General features: G+C 36.3%; 1 protein-coding gene across 1 annotated transcript; it reads left to right on the top strand.

Annotated features, from left to right (window-relative positions):
• The first annotated feature begins 1,163 nt into the window (after positions 1-1,163).
• LOC109339914 (RNA-directed DNA polymerase homolog) lies at positions 1,164-1,751 on the top strand. Its single transcript, XM_019577447.1, has one exon. The coding sequence runs from the start codon at positions 1,164-1,166 to the stop codon at positions 1,749-1,751; it is 588 nt and encodes a 195-aa protein (XP_019432992.1).
• The last annotated feature ends 10,807 nt before the right edge of the window (positions 1,752-12,558 follow it).

Here is a 12,558-nt window from a genome sequence, read left to right as displayed (position 1 = left end):
GGAGTTGAAAAACCAAAAGAGAGATTAGAAGAAAAAAATAAAAAAGAAGAAAAAGAAAAATGAAAAAGAAGAAGAAGAAGAGGAAACTAGTGGGGTAAGAAAAGAAGAAAAACAATACCCACTAGTACAAAAAAAGATACCATACCCGATAGCTCCATTAAAAACCAAGAAAGAAGAACAGTTCGCAAGGTTCATGGAGATATTCAAAACTCTGCAAATCAATATTCCATTTGTTGAGGCCTTGGAGCAAATGTCAATTTACTCCAAGTTCATGAAAGAACTGTTGTCCAAAAAATGGAGTTATTAGGAAAATGAAGTTGTTTCACTCAACGCCAACTATAGTGCTATTCTTCAAGCAAACATTCCTCATAAATCAAAAGACCCAGGCAGTGTGACCATTCCTGTCAATATTGGAAATGTGTTCGTAGGCAAAGCACTCGTTGATCTTGGAGCCAGCGTGAGTTTGATGCTACTGTCAATGATGAAAAGGATTGGAGGAATACAATTAAAACCTACAAGAATGTCCTTGCAACTAGCAGATAGATCAATCAAATATCCTGAAGGAGTTGCAGAGGATGTTTTGGTCAAAGTGGACAAATTTTTTATCCCGGTGGACTTTGTTGTCATTGACATTACCGAAGATATGAAGATCCCACTCATATTAGGAAGACCTTTTATGAGGACAACAAAAATGGGGATTGACATGGAAAATGGGAAATTACTAGTTCGAGTTGCAGACGATGAAATTGAGTTTGACATTTTCCATGCAATGCATCATCCGAAGGACAAAGGGCAATGTTTTCAATTAGATATTGTTGAAGAAATTTGCGCAGAACACCCTCAACCTGACAAATCTTTGGAGATGCAAGAAAACAAAGTGGAGGAAGAAATCATCAAACACTTTTCTGATGAATTATTTCTTCACCAAAATCCAAGTGGACAAGTAGAGAAAGAATCAGAATTGGAGTTGAAGGAATTACCGTCTCATTTAAAGTATGCTTTCTTAGATGGAGAGGCCAACAATCCAGTAATCATCAACATTAAGCTATCCAATTTGGAGGAAGAAAACTAATACAAGTCTTGAAAAGCATCAAGCAACACTTGGATGGACATTAAAATATCTCAAAGGCATCAGTCTGTCATATTGCATGCACAAAATTATGATGGAGGATGATTATAAACCTTATGCTCAACTGCAAAGGAGACTTAATCCGGCAATGAAGGAAGTGGTGAGGAAAGAAATTGTGAAAATGTTAGAAGCTAGTATGATCTACCCCATTTCGGATAGTAAATGGATAAGTCCAGTTCAAGTGGTGCCAAAAAGAGGAGGAATGACGATAACTCGAAATGAGAACAATGAACTGATTCCAACCAGAGCTGTTACTGGTTGGAGAGTTTGTATCGACGACCGTAAACTTAATGCCGCCATAAGAAAGGATCATTTTCCCTTGCCATTCATGGATCAAATGCTGGAAAGATTAGCCGGAAGAGCCTTCTACTATTTCCTGGATGGGTACTCTGGATACAATCAAATTATTATGGATCCATTGGACCAAGAAAAGACAGCATTTACATGTCCATTTGGTGTTTACGCATACAGAAAAATGCCATTCAGACAATGTAATGCTCCTGCAACTTTTCAAAGATGCATGCTCGCTATCTTCGGTGATTTGGTGGAGAAATGCATCGAGGTCTTCATGGATGATTTTTCGATGTTCGGAGAATCCTTTGAAACTTGCTTGACAAACTAGGAAACAGTTTTGGTAAGATGCGAACAGACTAACTTGGTCCTAAATTGAGAAAAATGTCACTTCATGGTCACTGAAGGAATTGTACTCGGACACAAAATTTCAGCCAAAGGATTAGAAGTTGATAAAGCTAAGATAGAAGTGATAAAAAAGCTGCCTCCTCCAACAAATGTTAAAGGAATCAGAAGCTTTCTCGGACATGCTGGATTCTATCATAGGTTCATCAAAGACTTCGCAAAAGTAGCTAAGCCCTTGTGCAATTTACTCTTAGTAGATTCTGTTTTTAACTTTGATAATTCTTGTTTAGAAGCATTCAATCATTTAAAATTATGTTTGGTAACTACTTCTGTCATTAGTGCACCAAACTGGAAATCGCCTTTTGAACTAATGTGTGATACAAGTGATTATGCAGTTGGTGCAATTCTGGGACAGATAAAGGAACGAGTTTTCCATGCAATACATTATGCTAGCAAAGTTCTAAATGAAGCACAAATCAATTACGAAACAACCGAAAAAGAACTAATAGCAATAGTATTTGCATTGGAAAAAATTAGAAGCTATTTGATTGGGGCAAAAACAATTATTTATACTGACCATGCCGCAATCAAATATCTTCTAAAAAAACCCGACTCCAAGCCACGTTTGATTAGATGGGTTTTGCTTTTGCAGGAATTTGACTTAGAAATTCGTGACAAGAGTGGCAAAGAAAACCAAGTGGCGGATCACTTGTCAAGATTGGTATATAAAAAAGTCGCGTTAAGAGAACAAGAAATAGCATAAACATTTCTTGATGAAAAGCTATTTCAACTTCAAACAAGACCATGGTTTGCTGATATGGCCAATTATAAAGCCTCAAGATGCAGATATCAAAAGACAAGATCAATTACATCAACTGGAAGAAATAAGGTTCCAAGCATACGAATCTTATTAAGTTGATCCACTATTTTGTACTCACTTTGCTTGATCAACTTGAGGAACTCATAAGCCTCTTTGTTCGATATGCCTTTAGGTAATGCCACTTCGAAATCCTCTTCTATATAACTAGATGCCTTTTCTTTGCCCTTAGAAGCCCCAGATGGAACCCTCTCTACCTCGGGAAGAACATATATAGGCCCACTCCTTGTGACTCTACTATTTCCAGTGATATTAGTGACTACCATAGGATCTGCTTTTGGGCTCTCGCCTTCGTATCTCCAAGGCACTGCTTTATCTGACTCATATCGGAATGGACTTCCCCCTCCCGTTATTATGGGCTCCATTTGTCGGATGAATGGTTCCCATTGTCGCTGAGAGAAATATGTCTGAACACCCCCGGGTGGATTTATGATGGGTTCATACGTGCGTATGAACACAAGTATTTCTTTTTTATTCTTCTCTGCAACATTAATCTCATAGCATGAGGACCTTCCGCCTATCACAATCAGCTTCAAGTCTATCATTTTTCTGAAGAAGTGACCTGAATTCTTTACACTCTTCTAAATTATGACCTGCACGCCCGTGCATTTCACAACTCTTCGCATCACTATTATCTTCCTCATGGGAAATAACTTCTACCAAACCTTGCCTGCACATTTCTCGGAAGATGAACCCCATGGGCATCTTCACGCCTTCAACCTTATCGGCGACTGCGGCCTCGCTCTTTTCCTCTATAGCATTTATCTCTTGATTTCCATGGTTAGGTAGAGGATTTCCAATTATGTTGGGTCTAGTTTCCCTAAAATCAATTCGCTTGGCGTTGATGAGGTCTTGAACCTTAAATTTGAAAGCCCTGTAGTCTTCCACCATGTGTCCTGCTGTCCTAAAATGATATGCACAATTGACATTTTCATTGTACCATGGTCCCGAATTTTCAGGGATTTTTCCTGGGATCGGTGTGATCATCCCCTGTCTTTGGAGATAGGTGAACAAATCAGTTTATGTCATCGAGATCCGGTCAAACACCGGAATCCTCCTCTCCTATTGATAGTAGTTGTTGTTTCTTAGATATTTTGTGTAACCTGTCTGGGCTGATAGGTGTTGTTGTTTTGATTTGGCAGGTTGTGGGCTGGTGTTTGATTTTGTGTTGGATTTTGGTTTTGTGTGTGGTTCTGTGCAAACCGAGAGGGCACATGATAATTGTTCTAGTTGTTGTTTCGGGGTTGGAACCTCTTTGGTTCTGCAGCAATGAAATGGGTCTCAGCATATTTCTTCGTCATGAAAGCAGGCTTCTTTCCGGAGCCTGAACCTTCTTCAGAAATTTTCCCACTTTTGATTCCTCCTTCCAAATTTTCTCCTACTTTAATGAGAGCATTAAATTTGGTTGTCACGTTACCCATGAGACGATCATAATATGGGCTTTGCAGGGTGTCGATGAAGATTGACTATTGTTCTTCTTCATCCAGCCTTGGAAGGACCTGAGATGCTAGTCCCCGCCATCTCTGAACATACTCTCTGAGACTCTCTGATGGTTTCTTAGCCGTGTTCTGTAGTTGAGTTCTATCTGGTGTAGCATTCTCATTGTATTTGTATTGTTTGACGAAGGCATTAGATAGGTCCAAGAAGGTCTAGATCTGAGTTTTCTCCAGACAGATGTACTAGCTCATAGCTACCCCAACCAAACTGTCTTAAAAGTAATGGATCAAGAGTTTATCATTTCCATGGTACATTGACATCTTCCTGGCATACATGTGCAACTAACTTTTGGGACAAGTAGTCCCATTATACTTTTCGAATTCAAGTACTTTGAATTTGGATGGGAGTACCACAACGGGCACCAAGCACATCTCGAAAGCATTCTTGAGGTCCAGACAATTGGCTCCTTCAATGGCCTTCAATCTTTCCTCAATCGAACTCTATATCTCTTCCTCTTTTTCCATATTTGGCGCATTACTGCCTAAAGGAGTCCTCTGGGTCCCATCCTGATTGTATCCTCCGTTCTGGTGATTGTTGGCATTCGTGCGGGTCCTAGTCGTCCTTCGGGGGAGATCATAATCAGGATCATCATTTAAGTCCTCTGGTGGAGTTTGCCGTCTTGTGTTGGTGCCATGTCCTTCCTGAGGCTGGCTAGTACCGGCTCCTTGATTGGGATTTCCGAAATGAGGTTGTGGTCCAGTAGTATCGTGCCTTTCTTTTTCGCTTTAGAGAGTTTTCAGGATGTGAAACATCTCCGCCATCTGCTATTTCATAACAGCTAATTCAGTTCTGGCGTCCTGGCTAGAGTCTGTAGATTCAGTCATCTGTCTAGCTCGGAGTCGGGTGTAGTAGGGGTGTTGTGAAGCAATGTTGATCTGGATGAATGAATGCAATTTATTTTAAAAAACTGATAACAAATTTGTAAGAGAGATCATTTTTGCACGTTTCATATGTATGACCCCCACATTTAGGACTTAAGGAGCGTAGTCCATCATCTTAATATGTGGTTGATGACAATCCTTAGAGTAAATAATTTTAGACCAAGATTGCATCTTTAATTCTAGCAGCATAAAACCCATCTTAGAGTTATAAACCCATGTATCCTGCAGACTAAGGAGCATAGTCTCTTAGTTCGTTTATGGTTGACAACAATCTTTAGAATATTGGAAGACCAAGGTTGTGTCTTTTGAATGGTTTAAAACTTCTTCATTTTATTTTGTACTTCTTTTTTATATATTTTCTCAATTGCTTTTGTGAGTTTTACTTGGCTGAGAGAGACATCATGGTAAACAAAACTTTATTATGAAGTAAAATATTATTCGAGGAAGGGGAATCACATATGTCGATTTCCTCCATTCCTTATTTTATTTAAAAAATAAATAAAAATGACAAAAAAACCACTAGAACCCCCCGTTGTACTCCAACCTCCAACATCTGAGCTTCTTGGCAACCCGAGTGCAGCTATTGAAAAGGGCCCACATTGCTAGACGTACTTCTGTATCAGGATACATATGAAACTGTTGTTGGGCCTCTTGAATGCTACTAACCAACTATTTGTGAAGCCCCCAAACCCCTCAATGATACTATGGCATCTTTCTCTCCATTGATCTTTTTCTCTTTCACATTCCCCCAAACTATCCCTCCAATTGGCATCCCATATTTGTTTATTCTCCTTTAAGTGCTCATATGAGTCTATCAATTCCTTCAGTTGGTCCATTAGTTGGGCTTCCTTGGCGAAGGCTTTTTCCTTCACTTGTTCTAATGACCTTTTGTAGTCATCCTCTTTACTATGGGACTGATCCAAGGCCTTTTGATAATCTCTTATCGTAGTCCTGGCTTGTTCCAGATCCAGTCTAGTCATCCTCTCTGTCTCTGTTTTATTTTTCAAGGCTTGTCCTTGAGCCTCGAGCTGTTCTTTTAGAATTCTTATTTCCTCCCCATCAATTGATTTTGTCTCATCATGGCCATTTTACCGGAATTTGAGCACAAATCAGCATAATCTCTCTTTAGGCTCTTGATCTCCTCCCTGAGTGTAGAGGTGGTGCTACTAAACTTTTCTAAGGCAATGTCCTTCCTCTCGTTCTGATCCCTAGATTCCTGAAGTCAGGCCTCTAGCAGTTTGATGTTTGCCTTAAGCGTGACTTCTGCTAGTGTGGGACCTCCCTTGACTTGTGGCATCACTAGTGAAGGTTTGTTAATTCTCTTCATCCTGTTGGTTCTCCAAGACTTATACTCATCAGAATAAAAAGTTTTGTGTTCTCCCAATTCCTGTTGGCCATGTAAATGAATATCTTTAAGAGCTTTCCTTATGGACTGGAGCATTTTCGAGGATGCCCCCTCATCTTTATACTAGAAGTAGAGACCTTTCATCTGTCTATGAAACATAGGAACCACTCCCCATTTCAGTTGGCCAAGTACCAAGGCAGGTGTGAAAGAGATACACCATCTAGGACCCATAAATACTAGATTCGGGAACTCCCCGCATGAATACATGACTGGCTGATGCCGATCATAGAGACAACACTTCTCATCGAAGTTCCTCGGGGTGACCTCTTAGAATAATTCTTTCCAATTGAGCAAAGGCATGTCATCGACGTAAGTGTTGAGGAACCTTCTTAATGGATAACGAGTCCCTGACCCGTATCAGTGATGCTTGAAACGGGTCAGGATTTAAATATGCAGGAGCTGGATGCAACAACGGATTCGGACCTTGCTAACATTCCTCTGAATACCCTCTTGATACCGCTGAAATGACAAGAATGTCTCTGCCAGAACTGTTGCCACTGGGTTGATTTTGAAGCGGACAAACTTGTTGAACACATCCATAGTAGCTTGGTCACCATGTCACCAATGAAAGGAAAGAGGACTAGTCCATTCACGGCCAAAGCAAACGCGGGTTGAAATAAGGCCCAATTCTTTTAATCAGCCATTTTGGAGATTGATTCTTCAGAAAGTGCCATTTCAACCCGCTTGCTCCTCCTTGCTTGGTAAAGTCCGAAGCTTTTGGGCTCACACCGATAAGAGTCTCTATACTGCCTTCATTAGCAACTTGCCCCCCTGTGAACTAATATAGCTTCAATCTGCCTTCCATCGGAAAATCCAAAAGAGCCTCATATTCTTCTATGGTTGGGGCGACATCAATGTTAGGAAACTCGAATACCTAAAGCTTGGGGTTCCAAGACTGAATCATGACTTGCATAACCTTGAGGTCTTAGGGACGAACTTGGACTAACACGAGGTCTAACAATTCCCCATAACTATCACTAAATTGCTTTTTAACTTCTTCCAGAATTTTGGGAATTTGTTCAACCAAGAAACTTGCATTAATTATTTACAATTCTAGTTCTGTTGATTTTTCGGGTGTCAATATGCTGCTAGAATTATTTGTGGTCATCATTTTTTTTTAAATCTTTTTTGAAATGGTCTCTCCTCTAACGTAAAATGCACCTATTAAATTAAAAATACATAGAAATTAATTATTTATGCACAAAATGTGATAATGCATGAATGAATGAATGAATCTGTTTTTCAGGGCATACCACTATACCAATACCTTAACTACTTTGAAGACCGGTACATTATTAACAACAATGGTCATGAGCCCTATTTTAAAATAATGTAGACGTTATTACAATTAACGAGTAAATATATATATATATATATATATATACTTTTTTTTTAAATAATTTTTGTGTCGTTCCGGCTAACTTAGGGCAAAAGCGAACTGCCCTATTTATCTTTGTAACAATTCCCTTGGTGGGGGAACAAGACTTCCCCTCAAGGGTGCAATATTTTACATGATTTCTATTTTATATGATAAAATTCTAAATAATTTGTTACAATACAAACATTACACACATCACAAAATTCATAACAAGTATAACGTCTTAGGACAAGGTTCTAACGCACAATGGACGCCCTTGGTAAGTTCTAGACTCCCTATAAAGGTTCTCATATTGCATCTCTCTCGAATAGAGAAACCCAAATATTATGATGTTAGAAACAGGAGACAAGCTCGAGCGGCTAACTCATAATAAGATGTAACAATATGAGTGGTTCACATCACCAACACTTAGAGGCGGCAAAGACCACGACCAGTGAGGCTAGTGTCCCTTATATCCAAAAAGGTATCACTAATACCCGGGTGTAGGGCATATGTGTGTGCCTAAAATGTGTACATTATATATCACATAATAAAAAAGGAATACAAACCTACACATATAATTCATATACGCAACATATAACTATTCAATTCGTAGAATTAATAATTTAAGCATGTAATATATATCTATACATACAATTAATAATTAAGTATATAATACATACAATTACAATTAAGCATGCATTCTTCATATTTTTACATACAATTAATAATTACACACGCAATTTTCATATTTATACATATTGTTAATAATTAAGCATATAATTTTCATATTTATAACACATAACTAATAATTAAGCATGCAATCTTCCTATTTTTACATATCATTAATAATTAAACATGCAATTTTCATATTTATACATACAAATAAAATTAAACATATAATTAATATTCATACATATAATTAATAATTAAGCATGCAATTTTCATACTTATACATACAATTAAAATTAAGCATATAATTCATGTTTATACATATAATTAATAATTAAGCATGCAATTTTCATGTTGTTGGAAATTAACTAATTAACCAAATAGAAACAAAAATAATAATAATAAACAAACAGTCACACATTTTATTGATTATGGGTCAGACTCTCTCGAAAAAGTCCTCAGTGGAGTTCTCAGTAGAGTCGTCACCTGTCGCACCCTGATATTCGGATGCACGGCTTTGTTTAGAGTTGTCACTACATTTTATAGTTAAAAATGTAGAAAAATCTTTTAAGCCCAATTACCTTGGGCTTTTGGATTTTTGATATTCAGGTTCGAGAGTCGATTATAAGGTAGGAAATATATTAGCATCCTACATGTCCGCCTTAGGCGGTACTCTTCACTAAAATATATGATTTTATTATTATTAAATTATCTGGTTAATTAATTAATTATTAAAAGGAACAAATTTATTTATTTTTATTATTGTGTATGACAAGATTGACCTTGGTCCTACGTATCCCTATTAAGGGACCAAGACTTACGTAGTTCTTTAGGTAGAAAACATTTTGTTGGTTAGGTGTATTTTAATTGAGGAAAACAAATTTTGTAGTAAAAATGTTGATTTTGCATGTTTATTTACTAGTGAAAAAAAGGTTTTTATTTACTTGGTTAATTTTTGTCATTTATTAAAAAAAAACTTTTAAACGATTTTGAGATTTAATTGGTTGAAAAGAAGTGGCGTAGTGCGACCTTTCGAAGATGATTTGAGAAGAAGGCCTCCAGGACGATCTTGTCTCCATCTTTGATTAACTGTAAAAATTATTTTATTTTTGAAAAGTACTTGTTGTCCTAATTTATTTGCACAAGAAAGTTCGGATTTCATTGGATAATCGCCATATTTATTTACAACGCAAAAAGGACTTTTGTAAATTGTAAACTAGAGAATCTAATTAATTAATGCGTAACTCAAAATTATCTTTTTGATATCATTTTTTATATTGAGATATATTTCCTTACTTCAAATAATTTTATTAGTGGTAATCCTTTTTTTTTTTTTTGGCTCTCATTATTTATTAATGATTTTTAATGATTGATAAAAGCTTAACAAATCAATAGCTAATACAATAAACCGTCTTTAATGACCTTTCCCAAATGAATAAGGATCATTTTTATTTATGGTATTTATTCATATGTTCAACAATTTCAGCTTGACACACATCTTTATTAGTGAATTGCGATACAATATAATAAACACATTATTCCTCAAAAAGGTTAATTTGCATATTAGTACCAACATAGTAATATAATAAGGTAATGAATTATAGCACATATATTTTTCATTAAAAGTTCTTGCTCTTTATTACTACTTATTGATTAATTACAAAAAGAAACAATTGTTAAGAAATAAATAAATAAATAAAAAGTTACCAATTATTCATTAAACGAAAATATTCCCCTATTTTTAATGTTTAACCATTATCCTTAAAAAATTCAATTTGATATATAATGTCATTATTATTTTATTATGTGATAATTACTGAATTGTTTTATTTTTTACATATTTAATATTAGCATTATAGTGCAAAAGAAAATAATTGGAGTCAATTAGGACAAAATAAACAAGGTGGCTTGGCACAATGGGGGCTGGATTAATATGTGACTTGCCTGGATTGTGTTGGACATGTGGTGGAATCGGATTGGACGGTGCAGGGAGGGTCAACACGCTTGGACGTGTGGCACGCTCTATATGGTTGGTCCTGGGAGTGCACAGACAGAAAGCGTGAACCCGAGTGTAGTGGATCATGTCTCCTTCACTAGTGCGAGATTGTGTGTGGCGAGGCGCACACAGACTAGGATGTGTTTCGTCCTGCTATTGGATGGGTCTCTAACTCCACGCGCAAATGGGGAAAGTATGCAGATCCGACGGTTGAGAGTCGAGCACGTGGTGAGCGCATGAAAATTACGCTGACCGTGTCCGCAGTGGATTATTTCGCTGGCAAATTTCTCTCTTCACGTGGTGAGCGCACTTTTATTTTTGCAGAGCGTTCTTTTAGTGTAATTTTCGGTGTTGTTTTTTAGCAAACTCAAGCCCCTATTTATACTAAAAAATTATTTAGGCAAATCCTAAAATTAAGTCTCATAATCTTTCACATTTAACAAATCAGATTGCAAATTTTTAGCTTCAAATAATGCAAATTCATTCTCCATTTAAATTGATTTACTTTTGAAATTCAAATAGGAAACTTTCTATATGATTTATTTTTTATTTACTCAGATAAATATGAAAATCGATATAAAATCAAAAAAGTTTTATTTATTTAATATTGGTATTTCGAAAATATTATTAATTTTGAATCTTCATTTAAACTAATTTGCTTTTGAAACTCAAATAGGAAACTTTCTATAGGATTTATTTTTTATTTATTCAGATAAATACGAAAATCAATATAAAATCAAAAAAGACATTTATTTATTTCATATTTTTATTTCAATTAAATCTCCATTTAAATTGACTTGCTTTTAAAATTCAGATAGGGAACTTTCTATATGATTTATTTTTTATTTACTCAGATAAATCCAAAAATCAATATAAAATCAAAAAAGTTTTATTTATTTAATATTGGTATTTCGAAAATATCATTATTTTCGAATCTCCATTCAAATTGATTCGATTTTGAATTTCAAATAGGAAACTTTCTATATGACTTATTTTTTTATTTATACAGATAAACCCGAAAATCAATATAATATCAAAAAAAAGTTTTATTTATTTAATATTGGTATTTCGAAAATATCATTATTTTTGAATTTTTGGTCAACCTAATCATTTAGATTTAGGAACCTAAAAAACATTCATTTTATTTTAGTAATTTGTTTTATTCTTTACTTTTATTTTTATTTTTATTTTGACAAAATTGAACTTCTAAAAGGGTATTCTTGATAAGTGTCAAACATACCTAAATTTCATACACATTTATGACACTTATCTTAAGCATAATTGAGAAAAACCAACTTAAAACAATACTTTTTGTATAAAATATCACAATCTTGTATATTTGTGTGTCTTTCTTTTTTATGTATTTTGTAGGATTTAGAAAGAAGAAAAGAAGAGAAAAAAGACTCATGGTAAAAAATAAAAGGAAGTCAAAAACCAAGGTGCTCAACCAGGCACCTAAGCATGGACCAAGCCACGCTAAGCTGACCTGGACACTAGCCTGACCTGGTCACCAGCCTGACCTGGACCAAGCTGCTCAAGCAAACAGTTGAGTGGACCTGCTTGGCCGCTCAGCCTAGCACCAGACTAGTCCTGGCACGGTCACAACTCAGCTTCACACGGTCAAACACAAGCTTGGCACAAGCCCAAGCTTCTAAACAAGCAGCTTAGTAGTCCAACCAAGCAGCTTAGCGGAGAACTAGACTCCTGACTAGATCAGCAAGCACCAGGCCACGTCCCAGTCAGCACGGTCAAAACTACTGAACAAGCAGCTTAGCGGTGCAACAGGTGTGCTAAGCGGTGTGCACCCAGACTTGACTTAGCCATGAAGTCACCAATGACCTCACCTCAAGTAGCCCACCATAGGCTTTTTAGAATAGCTCACAATAGCTGGTTTCATAGCTCACAACTAGCTTTGATGAGTCAAGCATAAGGAGGTAACAAAGTTACTTGATCAAGGGACCAAACCCATGCTGAAGGGTTTGGCCAGCTGCTTAGCGTGGCTGACAAGCAGCTCAGCGGCCCATAAGAATTTCTATAAATAGGGCACATTTCATTCAAACAAGAAAATCAATATCTCACATTTTTCACTCACATTTTGCCTAGAAATT

This window comes from Lupinus angustifolius, unplaced genomic scaffold, assembly GCF_001865875.1.
Source record: "Lupinus angustifolius cultivar Tanjil unplaced genomic scaffold, LupAngTanjil_v1.0 Scaffold_120_20, whole genome shotgun sequence".
NCBI classification, from domain to species: domain Eukaryota; kingdom Viridiplantae; phylum Streptophyta; class Magnoliopsida; order Fabales; family Fabaceae; genus Lupinus; species Lupinus angustifolius.
Note: the sequence above shows the minus strand (reverse complement) of the source record. Positions and strands in the feature narration are given on the sequence as shown.

What these genes read in the sequence shown, in the direction of transcription:
- LOC109339914 (XM_019577447.1), top strand. Translation starts at nt 1,164, where the DNA reads ATGGAGGATGATTATAAACCTTATGCTCAACTGCAAAGGAGACTTAAT.